We start from the raw sequence: 22,324 nt of genomic DNA, 5'->3' as shown, positions 1-22,324 counted from the left end.
TTTCAAATTGTATCCCCAAAACCTCTAGTAAAACCTCCAGCAGACAAGTGTGTTACGCTAGGAGTAGCCCTAAGAAGGTCCTGACTAACATACCTGACACGGTATGTAACAAGTAAGCTCTTCCCCCTCACGGTGTCTGACATAACTGAAAAGCCACAATCAACTCTCTGTTGTCAGTATCTAAAGCATGGTGGCATTTAAGTAGTTCGTTGATTTACATTCAGCAGTCAGTCCCCAACAGATTTACATTTGCTTACTTTTCTTTTCTACAGCGAGTTATGTCGAGTACGCGTTTCGAAGTCTCTGTTCTTCTTGTTTTCTTGTTGCCCCCCCCCCCCCTTCTTTAGTGCCGGTGTCTGTCCATTGAAGATATACTTATTCAATCCCGTTTGGTGTAATCACTGATGATATTGGTCATCCGATCACCTTCATGTGAGCTACAAGTTAACAACGTTCATCTTCCGAACAGTAACTAGCCTCAGTCGATCACTGCGCCGATCTTTGTACTTTACCGTATACTCTCACAATCGTTTTCATCTTATTACTTCATCGTAGACATCAGACAAAAGGAAATACCTTCATAAATCAGGCTTTACCAAATTGCCGATTACCGTTTAACAATCAACTACCCCGTCTTCAACTACCGAACAGTCTACATTCCCTACCAATACCTTTGCACATTTTGTAATTCCTTATCAAAAGACAGTGTCTTCCGTAAGTTTAAAGTGGCGACTAAAACAGCAGATGGTGTCCAATGCTATATTGTCTGGCAATCCAATACCATTTTCTGAACAAAGTGGTGACATGAATTAAAACAGGGTAGGCCGGCTTCCAATAAAAGAACGGAAAATCAGGTACTAACATATCTTTCCTGCTGTCAGACCACGGGGATTAAAGTCAGACAACGTTTGTACACTCACATAGTAACTTCTTTCACACCTTACATTGAACAGTTGACTTAATCATCAATGTACCTTAATCTTTTAATCATTGCAGATAACTTTGTGCGAGCCAGATGGTATTTGTCAACTTCCTTTCACTTCTCACATCAAAGGCAGTGCGTCTAGTTAAAAAAACTCTCTCAGAATGATATCTTTAAAAACGTAAGACTCAAAACATTGAGATGTAGACTATGCTCTTTGAAGCAAGCAGATTCTCGTAATACGTGACTACCACGGCAACCTCTTCATAATTACTGTTCTTTTCTTTCATTTTGAATAACTCTATACCTTAAGTACAGGGGGAGAAGGCACAGTACAACACCCATTAAGGGAGTTACGTGACTCACTAGCACGAAAACCAATCAGTCCATTTGTTAATCACTGTAGCCTAATCCCATAATTGGTGTAACAAACCCTCCAACAGTCGCTCTTCAACTCAGACCACTTCAGGGGAAGATTTAAAGACGAGTCAGGTCACGTCAGTTAATCCTACCCTGCAGCTCCTGTCTAGGTATGAAGGACTCCCGTGTTCAGCTAGAGAATAGGGATCGTCTCATACTCAGGTTTCTGTGCACTTGACGATGAGCGTAAAGAAACATTTCTGGATGAGGAACTGCGCGGCAAGATGCCAATAACTATTGGTGACAATAGAAGAGCTACTGAATGTAATGACGAAGTTTTAGTTTATTCGTGTAAAAAGAAGAGACTTTCTTTAGTAGGAGAGGTAAAATACACGAGTAATAAGTCGTTCTAGGAGCGCATTGTTGTTGTTTTGAATGTTCCAATAAACTACGTCTAGTTTTTGCGGATTCGTTTCAATGTCACCAGATATGATGAGAGTGTTATCGTGTAGAACCATGGAGTCAGTTGTGCATTGTCGACATCGGGTATATTTCTTCATAGCTCTTGTTATTTGGGGGAAGGACTAGCCCGGTTGTAGACAATGAGTGACAAACGCAGGTGCAAGGGTTACAGTTTATGGTGTTGACAGGCACCTGTGGACTGCCGTGTCGCTGAAGTCATGTCTGCTGAGGAAATGGTAAGTTTTACAATAATTCGTCGACATCATAAAATGAACAACGGTAAGCAGGAATACTTCCTGTCTGCGTCTGTGCATTTCGTGAAAATGTTTTGTGGAAAAAGTTCCCCATTTGATAAAAATAATGTTTCACCAAATTTACTGGGTGTGATATGACCATACTCAAGATATCCAACTGAAGTATTTGCAATGAATTGAAGTATGAACTATCTAGACAAGTGTCTTCAGACATATCGTCAATATAATTGTTGGGATGAAGGTGCATGCGCCTGCATTGATAATGTGTAAAATCAAAGTGATTTAGACCTCCTTGTTTACACTATGTCTGTGAGGAAAGTACATGGGTTCGATGATCATGAAGTTATTGGAAGTGACTGTTTTGAAGATTTTACACCATCTGACAGATGTCTCGTCATCAATTACCTTTCACTTCACAAACAGGACATTGTTTTCTTTCAACTTGTTTCCCGTTCTGCAGGTGAGAACGAAGAGAAGAAATTCCCTTGTTTTGATAAGGATATTTTGTTTCCCTGTCCTCGATGTGTTAAGTGGCGTGAATCCCGGATAAGGTGACTCTCTATGTATCAGATTCCACTGAGTTAGGAAAACACTCTAAACAATGGGGGCGACTAGCAGCTCTCTCCAGTGTACGTCTTAAACTAGATGCAACATTCTTGAGTGTTAAGGTAGTCACAAACATTAACATTGAAATTACTCGTAGGGTTTTATAGCTAGTATGCTTCAATGTCATAGTCATAGAGAACGAGCATTTAGTAACATACGACCAACTGGTAGTATTGTAAAGCTCTAACACATTCAGTCATAGCTTTTAAAGACTGACAATGTCAGAAGTAAGACCTTTTAGACTGGAATGCCTTGCAATATATTAAGAATTTTGAACAACCGAAGCATGCGATGCATTTTGCCATGATGGTCAGCTGTTTTCTTTCTCGTGTGGGAACATTTCTAATTTTCCGCTGCATTAACAAATATGAGAGAAAGTTTCTCTTGGTTGTTTTTACAACTTACTGTTTTTGTTTGTCTACTAATCGGGTTAAAGAAGCCTTAATTCTGTCTTGTTATTTCTGGTATTATAAAGAAGGAAAACACACCCTCTACAGGAATGCTATTTGTCTCATAAGAAAAATAAAATCAGTTAACTTCAAGGAAATCAGGTAAGGGATGGATGCTTTTCATTTAGCAAGTGAATAATACTACTCCTAGTTCTATTCATACATGTATGTACAGGTCATACCATTTGAATTTGTGTTCATCCTATCTTTCGTCCTAAAACTAATGCTTTAGTATCTGTGATAATCCTAGCTGTAACGCTAGTTTGTTCTGAATGGTTGCTTCTACAACAAGGAAAATACTTTGACAGCATTTCTGGCACAGTGGGACATACAATCGTACTGAATGTCACATAGACCGTCTGGAATTTCCCCCATGTGTTAGAGTAGGGTGTAGGAATGTTGTTGTGGATGGTAGGTTGCTAACCTACACATCGGGTCAATGGTAGTTGTTGTACCTTGTGTTTTGGGTTGACTTGCGTGGTTTTCCAAAGACTGCACATATTTTGCGGGTCAAAATAACAATATTGTGAAAAGGTTCATGGTCGATTTGTGGCGTGCGTGGTGTTGCGAGATGAATGGGAGGTAAACTCAGCTAGCACCAACTACAATATATAAGCATTCAATATGTGAACCAAGTTATCAGTCTATCGATAATGGGGCCCAGATCATTATGAACATAGCATACGTTCATAATATTATGTATGAACAGAGCAATTCAGCCAATGTCTAGTTAACCAGAAGACAGTACACATGTAAAGTTTGACAGTTGGAATGAGAAAACAAATCATAACTTACCGTGTAGCGTGAGCAGGTAAGTGTCGGTGTCCGTGCCGTACCCGTTATCGGCCACACAGCGGTACTCCCCGGCATCAGACATGACAGCCTTCGGGATGACCAGCTCGTAACCCTCAGAAAACATCGCTCCACCGGGTAGAGCAGCGCCGTCCACTCTACGACAGGAACAGACAAAGGATCAGTTAAACATGACATTATTATATTTAACAATGTAAAACACCAGTTAGCCTGGGTATACCATCCTGCGTGGTAACCAATCTTTTCGCTTGCTGGTGGTAGCTAGCTTTACAGTCATCACAGTAAGTGTTTGATTGTGCCCTCACCTTGTCCAGTTGTATGTGGATGGCGGGAAACTGCTTGATTGACAGGTCAGTGTGACGTCTTCTTGCACGTACGCTGTGAGAGGCAGCTGGGCGATCCTCACCTGGGGCAGAACTGTAAAAAATACAAATACAATATTTTATTGCATGTTTATATCATATGACATAGAGTGTACAAATATAGAGTGACAATGTAAAGTGAAAACAAAATAGCATTCAAGAACAAATTCCAAATGACACACAATCATGAAACTACAAAGTCATAACGTTATATGACAATGACAATGACAATGAAGTTTATTGCATATTCATGCCCCGTTGGGGCTAAATGCAGTCAGTTTGGTACAAAAGGTAGTAAACGCAAAGTTATACAATTTCACATACTATAGTTTATTTGCATCTTCTCTCTTCCTAAAACATTTGTAGATGAACTTACAGAGATTTTCTAGTATATCGTGGTCAGATGATGACATGAGATATTTGAACATATCTTCCTTCGTCATGTGTGCAAATTTCTGATTTACATGTGTAGCATTAATGAATGTGTTGCGCAGATCATTGTACAGTGAACACTCTAGGACAAAGTGTATTTCATTTTCTACATACATGTGGTTCTTATCGCAAAATATACATAGTTTATCATTAGGAGGAGTTCGGTTGTATCTACCGGCTTCAATTTCCAATGGGTGATCGCTGATCCTTAGTTTAGTCATGGCTCGGCGATAGCTAAAATTTGTTATATCCAGGTATTTTTCTCTTTCATACAATTGCTTAAATTTTCTGTAGGTTCTTAGCTTATTTCCTTGGGTTTCCTTCATGCCAGGAGAGTTAAGATCAGAGTGAAAGTTTTGAAGAAAGGTGTCTTTCAGTCTTTGTTTTACTTCAGACTGAGCGAATGAAGTGTTGTGATTACTGTTCAGCAAAAGGTAGGCAAAACCAGACTCCTCCAGGATTTTACTAACATTGGATAGCCAGCATGGGATTTTACGTTTGTACAAGTCCTGTTGAACAAGGAAAGCTTCATATTGTAGGCTATTTGTTGGTATTTCATTAACTAACCGTTTGTAATATGAATATAATCTTGTGTAAACTTCGATCCACAGGGGATATCTTCCTAGTTCTGCCCTTGTTGCAAGATTACTCGCATTTTTTCTTACGCCTAATATTGATTTACAAAATTTAAGGTGAAGTTGTTCGATGGGAGACTTGTCATTCAATCCGCTCTTGCCCCATACCTCTGCCCCGTAAGTCAATATTGGGACTACGCAGGCGTCAAATGATTTACAATACACTGATACTGAAGGATTGCAGTCTCCCAGGGTTGTTTTGATGCTGAACAGAGCCCTGGAAGCCTTTTTTTGCAGTGCTTTCATTGCTGTGGTGAAGTTGCACCCAGCTGTAAACACCACTCCTAAATAGCTGTAAGAGGAAACTATTTCTATGTCTTTGTTGAGTAAGTGGAATTTGACATTTGAAAACATATGTCCCTTTTTGTTAAATACAATAATTTTTGTCTTATTTAGATTCACTGATAATTTCCATTTGTTGCAGTAGCGGCCTAGAGTATTTATTGCATGTTGAAGGCCATCTTGACTAGTTGATAGTAGAACGAGGTCGTCTGCATAAAATAGACTTGATACACTGGATTTATTTAACAGGGGCGCATCAAAATCCCCCGCATTCAGTTCACCTACCAAGTCACTTACATACAGATTAAACAGCGAAGGGCTTAGAACGCAACCCTGCCTGACTCCTATCTTGACAGGGAACTTTTCACTCAACCCTATGTTGGTTTTAACACTTGCTACGGACTGACTGTATAAGCTTTTTATTATATCGAAAAATCTGCCGGAAATGCCATTTGATAGAATTTCAAATAGAAGGCCCTCATGCCAAATCGAATCAAATGCTTTAGATAGGTCCACGAAGCAGGCGAAGACTTGTTTTCTTGATTGCGTGTATTTGGATATCAATGTTTTCAGGACAAATATATTATCTGATGTTCTGTAGTTTTTCCGGAATCCGGTTTGATTAGGTTTGAATTTTTCGTTTTCCTCGAGAAAAGAGGAGATTCTTCTGTTTAGTATAGAGGTAAACAGTTTTCCGAGACAGCTCGAAATGGAAATACCGCGATAGTTGTTAGTGTCGTCTTTTCTTCCTGATTTGTATATGGGCACTATATAGCTGTTTGACCAGGTTTGTGGGAATATTCCACTTGAGAAAATGCGATTAAATAACTTAACAAGAGGTCGTAATAGTATGTAGTGTCCTGCTTTCAACATTTCGTTAATTAACATGTCTTCGCCGCTCGCTTTTTTATTTTTGAGAGCCATTATTGAACAACTAATTTCTGATTCTGTAATTGGGTAATCTATAGGCCCTTGCTTTGTGTTACATTCATCTAATATCTTTAGTTTGTCTATAATTTTCTTCTCAAATGCGGTGTCAAAATTTTGTTTCTCAATCCTACGTTTCTCATGCAACGTCTTGAAATGGTTTACCCAGGAGTCAGGCGGAATTTCTTCTTGGGGGTTGGAGTTTGTATTTTTAAGTTGTTTAAGCAGATTCCAAAAGGCGGTTGGATTACTTTCCTGAAGATTTTGGAGTTGCATTAAGCAGTCAGTTTCATAGTCTTTTTTGCGCTTTCGGATTAGTTTGTTGTATTCTTTTTTCTTCCTAAAATAGCTGCCTCTGATAAAAGGGTTCTTTGGGTTTCGTTGTAGTAAATATTGTATATTTCGGAGCTCCTGGCGGGCCTCATAGCAGTTTTTGTTGAACCACTTTTTATTCGTTCTTAATGTTTTTCGTTTCTTGCTATGCTTTACCTGTAATGACATATTACCTGCTATCTTAAGAATTTCATGGGATTCGCATACTTCTTTCTCAACGTCTGCTTTTGGGGTTTGGTGAGTAGACAATATGAAATTTTCCAGCTTCTGCGATATAGCATGGCTGCGTAAAGCATTTGTGAACTTTTCGCGCGAGTCCAGTCCCCAGACAAACCTGTCTGGAAAAGGTCGCGTATTTGTTTTTGTTTTTCTTGTTTCGTTTAGGGGTTCATGAATAAGTGAATTAAGATTTAGCGATATCATACAATGGTCCGAAAATTCTGTTAATGAGTGAACTTTGAATATATTAATGTTGTGAAAGAGGTTACTGCTAGCTACGGCATAGTCCACTGTGCTACAGCCATTGGGCTGGTAGCAGGTGAATCGGCCGCTTAGATCTCCTAGGACTCTCCCATTTAGAATTCGTAGGTCGGATTGGCAGCATAAATCAGTCAGATCTTTGCCGAAAGTGTTGGGCGAGTTTTTGTCGGAAAAATTTCTAGGGATGTCAAGATTTTGAAGGATTTGTTGTGGTTCAAATTCAGAATCGATTGGGACTTCGTCGGGGAAATCTTTTAAGGAGCCTAACCGGCTATTAAAATCCCCACCGAGAATTACATATCCTTGTTATAGATGAATTCATAGATGTGCTGTAGCACTGTAGTATTATTAATGTTAACCAAAGATGGAACCGTAAAACACACTAACAGAATATGGTTAGATATTTACCAACAACAGTCAGGTTTGTATCCACCGAGACAGCGTCTCCCTCGGGATAGATTGGAGTGACCTTACATCGGAAGGTACCAGTATCCGGCTGGGCTGACTCCTGGATGGCCATGTACGTCAGGTCTGGTGGGAAGCTGACTCTGCCTGTTAAACCGAGCTCTGCCATTCTATCGGCATCTTCATTAACTCCAAAGTTTGTCACGTATAGGAGCAATGCTTCTCCTTCCCTACCATCTTCGTTCAGCTTGTACCAACTGAGACGATGTATGTTTAGCGGTTCCGTAGACACAAAGTTGCAAGTGAGGTTGGCTGTCTCCGTCCGGAAAACCTGGACATTGCCAGAATTTGTGACCGTTACCACCGGTCTTTGAGCACCTGTTGAGATAAAAAAATTAATTAGAATTTATTGGATTGAAAATACATTTTCCATCCTGCAAAACAATAAAGTGGACTCAACATCAACCTTATCTCAAACTAGACGGGGGCATTACAGACTTCTACAGTTCTTGACAACTTTTGACCTATTACTGCAGTCACGTGTCCGTAAGGTTACAAGAATAGGTTCATTTCCATTATGAAGGCAATGGGGTCGCTTTAAATTATTTACTCCTTATCCCTGTACTTATATTCCTTCTCGTAAGGCACGGAGAAATACTTTTATCAAAAGCTCTTTTTCAAAGTTTATTTCTGGGAACACAAAACATACACATGCATTAGAAAAGAGTACTGTGTCTGTTATTCTTTTCGCTGTCCCTCTCCTCTGATCATGACCTTTAAGTTTTCATTCGCAAATACACAAAAGACCGCATTAGGGCTTAGTCGCCGAGACTACTCAGAATAGTTCGTACGTGTGGGGTAAAGTTTGCACAGCAAACAGACCGTTCTAAAGATTACCCTACCACATGTATAATCAACGTACTAGTTACTAACACCGTCTAACAGTGAATGTCTGAGTCACCTGCCCCCCTCCCAGTACATGTACACACACACGTACTTGTTGTGACAAGGTTTGCGTTAGTCGTTAGGTGGTGTACCCTTTGGACCAAGTCAACAGTGTTTGAAAAGTCTTGACTGCCACTCAGATACCGTTGGCTTTGTTTGGCTGTCAGTCCTTTTTCAAATGCTACGGTTCAGGAATCTCCAAGCAGATGTTGGGGAACAAGATGGTAAGTTTTCTGACTGCCTTGTGCTTGTATGATCAGTAGCTGTCATAGAAGCCAAGCAATCAGATATTTTACCATCTACTTCGAGAATGAAGTTCAGTGCAACGTGTTGAAAATCAAACGTTGAAGATGTTGGGGAACAAGATGGTTAAGTTTTCTGACTGCCATACGCATTTGTGGTGAGTAGCTGTCTTAGATCTGAATCTGTCTCGAGCTCGTTATCTATTTGGAGGATGAAGTTCAGTGCAACGCAGTCTTGAAAATTAAAACTTGGGTGGACAGTGCAATGTGATTATGAGTAAAATTTTATCATATATCTAGCTACGTCTGAAGATTTACATGATAAAGAAGTTGACCGTTATTCTGTATCTAAACCACATATCAACACATCATCCCAGAGCAGCACTGATCAGTAATAAAATAAGCAGAACTGGATAGAAAATCTATTACTTATAACCCCTTGCTATTATAAAGTTTGCAATTACCAAAATGTGTGAGTCATCACCAGATGCAGACAAAAAGTGTGTTCTTGTCAATACTCGAAAATACATTTTACAGGAAGACTTCCTGTACTTACGATTACCATTGACTTCTACATCTGTTTTAAACGCCAAATAGTAACAACACTGTGCTATGTTTGAAGTTTTTGGGGAGTGGGGTAAACACGGTGAAACAAAAATTTATATCCTGAAACAGTCGTCAAATGTTGACCTGTCTGCGTAACTCAAACCTGTGATGTTGGTTGAAGATTAACGTTTACTATTCAGTCAACTAAAATTCGTTTCCTAATGAATGGCCTACAAACAACACTGCCTTGGGTACAGTCTTCGTAATTCAAAAATTCAAAACCAAACCAAAATGAAAATGTCCGAAAGGTGTGTCAGAAAATTACTCATCTCCTTTCCATTTCTTGTTGTTGGTAAGACACGGGAAACATGGTTGTGAATTTGTAAAGAAAGGCACGATTTCAATAGAGAAATATTTGGTCTGAGGTTTTAAAATTCGTCGGTGGGTGGGAGGGGTTGAGTGATATAAAAGCGTCATTGTCGTCGTTACGCATTCCCTTCCACCGAGCGTTACCGGCCGACACGTCACGTCTGCACGGTTATGTGGCGAGGAAAGCCCGGGAACTCAAGCACGACCACTCGGTGAACACGTCCAGTGTACCATGTACGGACAAAAGGGGATCTTTCAGCGTTCTCAGCGCCCCCTTCAAGAAACAGAAATACGTCCTAGATTGCCGTACAGTATCTAACACCTGTTGGCAGTATCTTATCAGGTGATGCCGTAGAATGTTTACTAAATAACGCTGTAAGTCGTTGTAAACCGGGTTTTAATGGTGGGAGGGAGTTTACAATAGCACACTGACGTTAACTGTCAAACAGAGTTCTTCTTAGTCAAGGAATTAGATTAAGATAGATAAGTTGGTTACGATTAAGGGATTAGGAGTACAGGTAATCTTTGAGAAGCTGAGATAATCTTGGGAAACTTTAAAGGTGTTCGGTGATCCCATGTACCCCCGTGTTTTCACACTCACTCATTCACGTAAAACCGTGGGGAAATATAGCCCGTCATTCGGTAACAGTACCCTACTCCTTCCCATTTCCCATATTCTCTCACTCGCTAACACGGCTGACCCTAGAACTATTTCGCACGGGTAAAATAAGTCAAGCAGGTGACAACATAGACACCACAGGCAACTTGACATGAACCACCGATACAACCTCTAAACCTACGCTCACAAATTAACAAAAACTGTCAGACTCTAAGTGGATTTAGATTTATCAAGGGAGGCCGGGATATGAATTAGGCGGCTACGTTTCAACATGAGTCAATTTGTAAACCTACCCAGCTTCTGAGCTGTAACGTAAGAACTTCCTGAACTTCTTGACAATACAGTAAGAGCCTTATCTAGACAAGTACACAGGAAGAAGTTTCACGAAGTGTTCGTCAAAACGAGCCTAGAAACTAAGTCCCCGAATTGTTTGAGGTATATGTACACGTGCCTATTTTAGGTGCAAATTTTAGACTCACGAATTAAAAAGCAAAGTCTGACTTGTTGGATCACAATACCATATCTATTGGCAAAAGGGACCATATTTATTAACAAGGTTGTAAACTATTATATATATGTATATCAGTATTGGTGCTCTGTCTTTTCAATGGCAGAGTTGTAGCTAGAAATTACCGTCGACAATCTACACGAATCAATTAAGAAAATTGAAAATTTGTAGTGGTTTAGTGAATTAGCCACATATTTATCCAGCTTAATCGGCTTTGTTGTATGTTGAGCTTAAGCGTAAACGCAGATGGTTTTGTCCAACCTAGCGTTCAGATTTTGTTGACGCAGAATGAAGACGTGTTTCTACTAGAATAAGAGCATCAGAACTCTATGGGTTCGTAGGAAGCATTGCTACGTAGTCGTGTGACTTGTAAAGGTGTATAAGTCAAATGCGACCCAACCAGTTTTCACTGACTTAAACCCTAAACACAACACGTCACACTTCGTATCCTATCCAACAACAAGCCCGCGTTTTCTCAAAACAAGGGGTGAAAGTTTTCTACAAACTCTTCACTAGCTTTTTTGCAGGGTAAAATAGCAAGCTTTAAGCTAGGAACTCTGATGGTGATACGGAAAAAACAACGGGCGCCGGGGATTCCAACTACACTATGTACTGTACCTCAACTCAAGGCTATCGCGTTATAAGATTAAACATAAACGTCTCGTACAACCGGTCTCAGAATTTTCAACAAATATCACTAGCAGACTTTTTAAAAAGAACACCCACACGTGCATTTTGAAAAAAGACACCGGGAAAAACAAAAATGTACACTTGAACTACACGTGTGAACGAGTTGCTAGAGAATAGAAGCAGGGAACGGTACACCCTACCTTTGGTCTCTCAGCTTGTACTTTACATATTGGGTAACGTTTCTCACAATGGGGCTACGTTTTAAATGCTCTTAAGATCGCTCAGGACGGTGTTATACCCGAGAGAGTGAGTCTTTAGATAATGTCCCACCTGTAAGGTGCAGGAAGGCCAGTAGAAGGCACGCTGGGAGGAGGGAAGACCGCAGGACGTACATGGTTGCACCGCCGCTCGTGTGTGACTGAACCGTTTTCTTGCTCGGTGGGTCGAAGCTGAGGCAGGTGACTGGCTGTGCGCTGCGGGGAGATGGAGGGTGACGTCATCTCGACACGCGTCACGGCTCACCTTGTCGAGAATCATTCAGTGCAAATCTTACAGGAGGGGAGGGTCTATGACTTTTCAGCCACACAGGAAATGATTCTAAAACTTTGTAAATAGTTGTCATTTTTGTCTTCTCGTTTTCTAACTTGACTCAATTAGTAATAGGCTGAGACTTCTTCATAGAGTAGCCTCTCTTCTTTTTTTCTAGGTGTGCATTGATCGCTGCCCCAGTTGCGGCTAGCCGCGCCTATGTTGATACAACTAACGACTCGCACCACCATTGTACTACATGTCAGGGGGCGCTCGTTAATCATTGACAGGGTATGTCGGGAAGGTGTTGACAGACTTTCTAGACAAACTATCGTCTGGCCATCACTTCTGCTCGTTGATTTTTTTTTTGAAACAGGAATATGTCGTCTGAAACGTCGAGCCAGCAATACTTTTCCGTCTCACAGAACTGTACGACGGAGCTTTACACAACAATACCGATATAAACATTGTCTTCAATGCCTCAGATTCGTCTCTAAGGTATTTTTCCAAACAGACTTAGAACTATCGTATGTTGTTGTTTGGACATGGATTAGCAAAAGGCCGGATTTCCCTCGTCCCAACCCCAAATATTGCCGGCAATCGGCCAGTTTTCCGCTCTATTTCTGCCCATGTTGGTTACAGGAAATGGTGTTTTAGGTGATTCAATTATACGACTCACCTTTTCGGGGATAGTCCATAATGATCATGATTTCGTTGCAAACACAGTGTGTTAGTGCTAGACAATAGTCCTATCACACCGGCAGGTAGACGTAAAATATATCTAGTCAACCAATATAACGTTATATTCTTTTTAAAACGTTTTTCGTTTGTTTTATTCTGACGAAAATTCTGTGTCGTCTGCATTATTACTTTTGGGTCGACCTTAGTGCGTCTGGGTCTGGCAACTGTTGTGTAAATGCTGAATGATTACTTTACAACTGAAGGAAAGGGCTCTAAAGATTTACTTAAGAAAGTAAGTGAAAGGCAATGAAATTAGTCTTTAAAAAAGAAACGGCGAATAGCTTTCGTTAAAAGTTTATTCAAAGCTAGAGGTATGCCTTTTTCTGTTTCTGAAAATACTATCAACACAAAAGCAAAACGGTTTCTTGTATTCATTGACGAATTGCTTGTTTAGTTGTCGACTTTCCTTTTTAGAAAGAGATACAATAAGGGACATCCTAGACTCTTCAAACAAAGTCTAAAACACTTCCACCTGTTTGTGCCAGGTGGTGGAAGTTTAGAGAGTTAACCAAAACCAATATTTGTGCCGTTGATATGATATTACGTTAGGGGTAGAGAATCCTCAACCGGAAATGCCATCTTGGTTTTAGGAATCTGCTACGTCACAGTATTACGGTGTATTAAAACTGCTGATAAAAGATACAAACATGCATCATTTCTACAAACTGAAATTTCAAAAAAAATGAAAGAACACACAGGAATACATTTTTCACCGTTCATGACAGTGGCTATGAAAAACGCTTCGTAAATAGTGTGGATTAATGCTAAGTCTAAGATCCTCCGGACACCCCACCTTTTCTTGACGTACACACAACGTACGGTCCCCCTAGCGGTTTGGGTAAAACAAGCAGCAATGTAAGAATTAGACGCCGCGCGGCTTTACAAATCTTCACGCTCAGTCAGCCAGGCGGATCCGCACTTCCCGTGTTTGGTTTCCAAAAAATACAGTCAACAACAAAGTTTTTGTCTCCCGTTCTATTTCGCAAATGTCCTGTAAAGTTGTTTCACAAACTTGGTTTCAAGAAGGGGATTTGCGTTTATGTCTTGGCGAGCCAACGGAAAACAGGGGGACGAAAGGGGGGGGGGTTCTTTTTTTTTGGTTATATTAAAGCAAGAGTTAGGAAGTTTTAGACAGGCCCATTAAGTCTATGAATCATTTTTTGTACAAAAAAAGTTTAAGATAGAGCTAGATATGCCATAGCAAATGCTCTTGAGGTTAAAACGGCTTCTTTATTTCCACAGAGAGAGACAGTTTGTTTCATGTTCTATTCACGAGCAACTTTGCATCTTTTTATATGATGTCGATGATGTGATAATTCTTTACCATCATTTTTCTACGACTTGTGCCAATTTATTATCATTTGTTAGTCAATCTCATGTTCTCTTTGGTCTTTTGTCAACCCGTTTTAACGGCAAGAAAGAGATTATAATTCTAGAACTAATTCCAAATCTTTCAAACAAAAGAAGTAAAGACTTTGAACATCGTACAATCGTATGTAGTTGAAATAATCGGCGTACATGTACTGAGAATATGTCCCTTTTTATTTCAAATTGTAACGGTTTCGGCGCAGGTGCAAGTACAGTGTAGTTCTAGATGACTTCTCCAGAGTAGCGGAAACATCCCGAATGTAATTGAATTTGAAAACAAGCCTGTTGAGACCGAAAACATCAAGACTTACACCCAAACACCGCCGCTTACCCGTCCCACGCACCAGTGGTCGCAGGAATTCGACCGAATTTATTTTGGAAACTGTCAGCTTCACAGCCAATTCTAATCCGGTGTTATGTTTCTTTGGGAACTACCACGAGTGTTGAGGTAAGGACATAGATCTTTTTGGCCTCTCCCGAACGCTGTAGACCTTATGCAGATTCTTTGACGAAACCATTGAATATACAAAATCTGTTTACGTCTTAAGACTTTCATGCTCATTCAATGCTGTGCCTGCACTTCACGAATGATACCTGTCTACGTATCAGCTGTGTGTATGTGTGCAATTAGCGTTAGGGCTAATCAGACCCTGTTCTTTAATTGTGTCTATGCGAGTCCGATTTAAGGCGTGAAAGTCCAGGAACGAAGGAAGCGCACTTAGATAGAGAGAAAAGTTAAAAAAAAGAAGAACATTTCAGCAATGTAACTGGGAGACGAAATCTTATCTTTATACAAACAATTCAATTTCAAGGAATTTTATAGTAAAAGAAAATATGATTGTAGGAAACAGAAAGAAACAATAAAAGGAGAAGAAAAATTTCTATAACGTTACCGTAAAAGCAGAAACTCATGATTCCCCGACACATAGGCTAACAGACTACATCATTAACAACGCCCATTTCACTTCAAAGAAGGTCTCTTATCTAATTCTACATCGAAAATCAGATTCCGACAATTCCAGGCCCGACCTTGGGAGTAGCGGTGAAGGCTGGGGTCGACACATTTGCCGCTGTACAGAGCTCCAGCTTCATATGCCAAGTGCAAACTCGTCATAAAATCACTGACGTAACTCTAGTTCACCTTTATACGCGTGGTAACCTATATCCGTTGTTTTTACAAATAGGGTATTTACATGTAGGTATATCAAGTCGACAAAATATTGCAATTTGCAACCACTGGATAAAGCTTTCCCCGTGGATAAAGGTCAACTAGTAATATATTGTGACCACGATCAGCAAAATGAGTAATATCAAACCACCCGTCGCGAAGCATGGTACGGAGACTAGACGATATGGACTGATCCAATAAGGAACCGACGAACCAAAGTCAAGCTCTTTATCCGGTGTTTGTACCATTGTCGCAGGCCAGGGGATCGTTTACAGGAACGTGGGATAATTAGATTCTAAACCGCAAAGGTCTGTAGTAGCACAAGTTCTTTAAAAAGAACCGCCGCGTGTTTTATATACTTCGCTTGGATTTGAACTTATTTGTAACTTCCGCTAAGAAACGTCAAAGCTATAAAGAAAAATGATACGTAAAAACCATCGGGAAATGTTAAAGCATATAAGCTACACTTAGGACTCTTACAGTATTAGAGATCTAAGATTATAAGTAACAATATGTATACATAGTTTATCAATGTATTCGTTTCTATAACGTTCTGTGTGTAGTACCGATAACATATCACCGGTAAGGTTATAGCGTAAGAGCTCTGTATTCTAACTGCTATCGCTCTCCAGCTTATCCTTTCCCCTTATCTCCTTTTAGTTAAGGTTTTATCTTGAAGACGTCGGGATCAAATTCCTTGTTCCCACAACCTTGTTGTTGGCCCTTGGCGACGGTCTCAAGGCGCCTTAAGTGGATCTAGTACGGCAACGGATGTCGCCTGGAGGAATGTTAAGTAATACGATCAGGAAATGGCTTAGATGCTTGCATTACGGTAAAGGTGCCCCTGGGAAAAGGCTTACGCTATGGGAAAACACCTGTGGTCTGTGTTATTATGGGTCGGTGATCTTGACGTCGTACAATTGCCGTGCAATTTTCGTGCAGGCTCTGACAGAGCTGACCGAAAGAAGCAAGGATCTAAGACAAAGTTTCCGTAACAAGATAGGTTAGATAGATAGGTTTGGTGATGGTGCGACACGTACACGACTATCTCAAGAACGCCGTCATTTTGCGACCTTTCGACCACCGCACGACGAAGGTGACCTGGAGATAGCCTGATTTAATCGCGCTTCTCAGGCCCGCCGTACATTGCGGAGTTTGCGTTACACAGACTAACCTAGAGAGGATAAATCTGAAGAAAAAAAACTTGTACAAACGGCTAGTCTTCGGGAAAATTCAATACATGGGTAGTCTTCTTTTGGCGTCTTTATTTGTTCTGGGGAGTACATTTTCAACATGGGTTCTCTACGGGTAAAGGGAGTTCAGATTCAACTTTACCCGTGTTGAAAATCGCGAATCAGCGTTCATCGGCCCAAATAAGAAACTCCGCCGCTCTAAAAGTCTGCGAAGGAGGCTAGGAAGTTCATAACCTTTTCGTTCTCGATCGCGACCACACCAAGAAACAAAGAGCAAAACTAAAGTTTTGGGGCATAGGTAGAAACTAAAATCCTTCGGTCATCAATTCCTTCCAAAAGTCAAATCATTGTGATCATTTCTTTTCATGTGACGTTTTTTGGAAAAACAGTTGGTGATGAAGATACGAGAAGAGAGCTAGAACTTTGCTTTAGAATATGGTCAAAATGTTTCGTCATATTTCAACCGGGAAAAGTGAGTAGCTTTTACTTGAAGCAGAGCAGGGATAACACTGAAGTTGGTCACGGCTCCATAGCGACATGAGGCGGTGTAAACCGGTACTGCAGTAATCTCGAACAACATTCTGAATGCACTTATACACTTCACCGATAGGAGTCGTGGCTGATACCCGTTTTAGGAAGTAAATGTCCCAAACCTTCGAGACTCATATACAGTCAGTTAAAAAGGTTAGCAGGTGGAAAAACGTTAATCACCCGTTTGCACGATGTTTTTGTTAGGGTTTAGAAGTAGTGTATTTGGTCAAACGCACATTAGTAATTATGGAATTGTGAAACAAAGGTTGAAGAAAAATACCAGGGCTTCAGAGCGGAAGGTGCGAAGTGCCGCAATCATCCAAAAGGTATACCCAAAGTAGAAGAATTAAAAACGACTATTTAACTTGAATTTTTCTACATCTGTTATATAATGACGACATCAACTCAGCTTTAGATGCGAAAGTGACACCAAGCTTTGGAACCTCTGATTCAGCGACCCTAAATTTAAATGATGGCGGATGTGACGTAACAAATCTCGGAACTATATGGGCGTTGTCAAACTACAAAATGTATGACCAAACATGGTATGACAACACGAGCATCCCTCTTAAACATGACGTATATCGTCCAGTATGTATACAGGCAGGTCATATAGCAGTGATGCAATACACTACAGTACAATGGGTCCTAGCAATTATACATTTTAACCAACACTGCAGATACAATGACTGGCACGAATCCATGTGAAACGGTAGGGTTAGGCACAACATGAAAGCTGTAGGTCGTATCTGGCGGAAGTGAGATAGTTAGCTTTGCTGTATCTGAGCCAGGCTAAAAATAAAATGATTACAGAGCGGCAACTTCCTCTGAGTCTCCCACCAGAAACAGGTGTGGTACTTTGGGGATTGTCGACTCTTGTTTCCAAAATTGTTAAGGGTGGGATTGGTACATGGTATGGAGCTGAAAATAGCCAGTGAAATTGAAAGCCTTTTTAAACACTCACGCTCACTGCCCACGCAAATTACCGAGTAACGAGTCAAACATACACATGCAGCTTTCTAAGAAGTCGTGCAACATCTTTCCCTCAGTTCTACTTCGCACTCTAATATTCAGAAAGATTAAGGCTGTAATCGAGATTTAACAGAGATGGCCCTGGCCTTCTTAATGTTTCAAACGGTAGTTTTCAGTACGATCAGACATCCTCCTCGGTCGTCAGATAACGAAATTGAATATTATTTGGAAGTGTAGAAAAATCTAGATTCATCACAATACTTTAATAGGGCTTGATTCTGACCGACTAGAAACTGTTGTGTTTTGCCATGCGCATTGTTTTGCCTCGGGCAATAACGCCTACTAGAGATAGTAGGTAACCTTAAGAACTATCGTCGAGTGCTTTTTACAACATCATAATGGTACAATTCATTTTGTTCCTCGTTTTCAACTGTCCCACGGAGAGAATTCCTCCTCACATAAGCGGTACTTCATTTGAATCTTTGCCAACAAAATGCACACACAAGTGCGGAGACATTGTTTATATTCACTGTTGTGTAAACTGACCGCGATCATTGTTGACAGAAAAGTGGCTTTGAGTAACACCCCGGCCCTCCCCCTCAGGTGATAACGTATCTAACCGTTTTCAGACGGTGATAGAATGAACTTTATTGAAGATATCTTCAGTATACAGAGACTGACCCCCACTGGTGCCTGGGCGATTTAACGATAATCCGATTTTTAAAAAACGGAACAAAGTGGATCGATTTGTCTTCATTTATTATTTGACCTATGACCTTGACAATGGAGGAGGGCCATGTATAGTCAACGGTAGATGCGTTTTGCTGTGTGTGTGAGTGCGAGCGTGTAAAAGAGGGATAGAGGGATATTCTGAAACTATATCAGTGGGATTTTGATAATCATAGACTGAGATAATAAAAAAGTAGGGGTTAACATTTTATTGAAAGGATTTTACAAAATACTTCTTGTTCCAACATGGGATAACATGCGGAACAGGTGTTTTCATTTCTGTTACGTTTTGCCACGAACTTTGTTCCAAGTTCCTTAAAAATACAGTGATGATCCTTCGAAAGGAAAGATGTAGTAGTTGGTATACAAGCACCGAGTTAACGTCGAAGAAAAGCAAACCAAATTTCACCTGCTAGCATGATAGGGTTTCACTATGGATAAAATACGACAATGTGACGTCAGCTTTAGATCGTATAGCTATTCATGGTTACTCAGTTAATCACCTGGGGCTACTCTAAGCGTACATGTAGGTTCTTCAGTGTGGAAGCAATAACGAAAATGCAACAGAACGACACGACCAGGAAGCAAGCTAGTGACTGGTGCAGGCTGGCACGTTACGTCATTCAGGTACGAAGTACCATTTCCGGCCGTCTTCTAAATCTCAATCTGACGTTTCTTACAACAAAATGTCACGTAACATCATTAAAATGTGTCATATGGAGTACTTGAGTTTTGGGGCAATGTTAGTACATCCCCACGGATGCTACGGTACAAACCTGTACCGGGTACTGTTTCCGTTCCAGTTTCAGGTAAACACACCTGTACACCTAGGTGACGTCATACTCGCGTGTTTCCGATATGACCAAGTTTTCGTATGGGATTAGATGATATAAATAATAGATGTCGACCGGCGCGAACAAAATGACTTGTCATATGACGGCCTAACCGGCTCAAATACATCAGAACTGAAGCTAAAATAAACATGATATTTTAGGAATAACGTTATGTTTTGACAGGGACATTTTTGTATCTTTATCTGTATCTTTATCGACTCGTATGCATACTTCCATTTTCAGTGTTCATATTAGACATATATCACTGTGATATATCAAATGGCACATACAGTTTACAACTGCCTTCATTTTAATTGTTTAAATGTAACGTTTATTTCAGCCGTTAACGGTCATCCGTTTGGCAATTGGCTTCTCCATTGTGAAACATGACGGACTTCATCCGTTCCAAAGGGCGGTAATGACTCTGCGTTTACGTGCCCCGTCAAACGTCGGTCATGCATGCTCAATACCATACGTACAGTAACTCCGGATGAATGTCAAATAATCTGCAACCAATTGTTATGGTCGATATGCTATGTCACAAAACATGACCACATAAATGAGCGCAACCTAATGCACCTATACATTGTACACAAACACACACGGCAGAAATGATAAATATAACGGAAGAATTTTCAAACGATAATCCTGTTAACATGGGCGCAGCATTATGAGGTCGCTAGGGTCAAAAGGTAATCACCATGTGACCGATGTGCCTTCACTAGATAATCGTCCATCTCCCCTTCATGGGGGATGGTACCTGGAAATGGTGCAATCCTGGGAACCTTAATTCGATCAAGATTATCGATTTTGTGCTTAAGAAGCCATCAGAGTAAGATTGAGATCAAGGTTTTGTCAAGGAAGCAACCGCCATGTAAACGGCAATTTAACTTACATAGATGAGAACATTCGTCGGGCAACTACCAATTGATGTAACGGTTGTATGGAATCTAATAACATACAACACGGAGCATTGCTGTGCGGGTACAAATTCAGTTAGTGAGTTTCCAAGATAGACCTTTTCTTTCGCTGGAAAAAAATTACAGAACTGTGATAGACATTTATTAAATGAAGGGTAGAATTTTACACAAATTTCTTACTTTATGTCTTGTAAGGAGTTCAATAAAGGTAAGTAATCATAAAAGACATGATGGAACTTACAAGACTGTCCCACAACTTATAAACAATGTTTATAGAATGAATGAATAAGTTATAAACGTACTGAATCTCGTAAAAACTTTGGAATTTTGTAGCCCTCCCAAAAGTGGGCCTCAATAAAAAGACGGATTATTGCCAGTACAGCCGGAATGATAACACGATTAGTGCATTAACGTGACGTCTCCGCCGACTCATGGGGTGATTCCAGGGTCGGGTGGGAGATAAAAGTGATGGTCGCATTAACCATTGCCACATGGGACCTTCCTGCCTTAAGTAGGGATAATTGGTGATGTACGTGTAACGACGATGGTTTATAGAGGATGTATCCACTACTAATCTTGAAAAACGGTTAGTCATGTTTGGCTTAAAGCGCCATGGAAAAATATTGGGCGGGGAAATCGTCATTCACGGACGATGAAGCAAAAAATAATTCTTCGTGTGGCTGGTAGACTTGGATAGGTTGATATTCAAGGGAGGCTCTTCTTTTTTCTTTGAGTGACTGTTATAACTATATCAGTGAAAATATAATAAAGACAAAACATCCTTCGAACACAGAGATCAGTGATAGCAAGGAATGAACAAGGCATGCATAAGATAGCTAGCGCTAGATTTTGTCTCCATCGCATTCCGTTAATGATTGAGTTTTTTGTTGTAATGCCAACAGCCTCAGTCATTTTCTTTTTCGGAAACATTTTCTATGACATACGCATGTGGAAGTGAAACAATTGTCTGTGACTTTGGTTCTACATTTGGCCATTGTGCATGGCTTTTAAATTTGTTACATAAATTCTGCAGATTTTCAGTCTATGTTGCATAAACACTTTAAGAGCACATTGTCACCAAACAGTGCGTGTCTGGGACTGTTTTGGCTTTCGTCAGATCACGCAACTCAAGCATTACTGTGCTTTTAACAGGTAGAAAGTTTTCTCACTTTTGTATGCAGCAAGTAATCTCCACGTACTAGATGTACATGTACATGGGGAGAATACAGATGGGACGAATTTGTAAGTTGTAATTACATTCCCCTACATTACACATAATTGCAGGCTCCAGACTCATCTAAAGAACGAGACACGATGTTTAGGGCAAAACCGATCATCATTCAATGCACCGGTCAACGTCAACCCCTAATATAAAGGAAGAGGGGGTAATCCTACATGACAACTGAAGTATAGATAACTGAGAGATATTTTTCAATCGCCAAAAAAGGCTTTCATGCATAAATCATGCACTGATTTCCTTCCAGTATCTTGGTTTGAAATGTAAAAGAAATACTGAATTTATGGGAGGATATAGCTATAAGACCCACATGTTCATTGAAACATTACACCAAACATTTATTCTAAAAATGTCACTTAAAAATACAGTTGATTATAATATTATACACATTGCATAGTAAATGTACACAATTTCTTAAACCAATCTTAAGGCAGCATAAGGTTCTGGATATTCCACTTGAAAATCTGTTGTTACCAAACAAAAGTAATGGAAAAAAAAGTAATGAAAGATTGCTAACATCTTA

At 40.2% G+C, this 22,324-nt stretch overlaps 1 protein-coding gene across 1 annotated transcript in view; it reads right to left on the bottom strand.

The window, feature by feature from the left end:
• The window catches only part of LOC118411551, a 21,485-nt gene extending 9,419 nt beyond the window's left edge, over positions 1-12,066 (bottom strand). Inside the window, exons 1-4 of the mRNA XM_035813904.1 lie at positions 11,912-12,066; positions 7,726-8,100; positions 4,172-4,283; positions 3,849-4,003 (exon numbers count right to left, since the gene is read on the bottom strand). Coding sequence (XP_035669797.1) covers positions 3,849-4,003; positions 4,172-4,283; positions 7,726-8,100; positions 11,912-11,975 — 706 coding nt within the window. The 5' untranslated portion in view covers positions 11,976-12,066. The remainder of the gene's footprint in view (positions 1-3,848; positions 4,004-4,171; positions 4,284-7,725; positions 8,101-11,911) is intronic.
• Positions 12,067-22,324: the final 10,258 nt, after the last annotated feature.

This window comes from Branchiostoma floridae, chromosome 3, assembly GCF_000003815.2.
Source record: "Branchiostoma floridae strain S238N-H82 chromosome 3, Bfl_VNyyK, whole genome shotgun sequence".
In the NCBI taxonomy this organism is placed as follows: domain Eukaryota; kingdom Metazoa; phylum Chordata; class Leptocardii; order Amphioxiformes; family Branchiostomatidae; genus Branchiostoma; species Branchiostoma floridae.
This window is presented reverse-complemented; position numbering and strand designations above follow the sequence as displayed.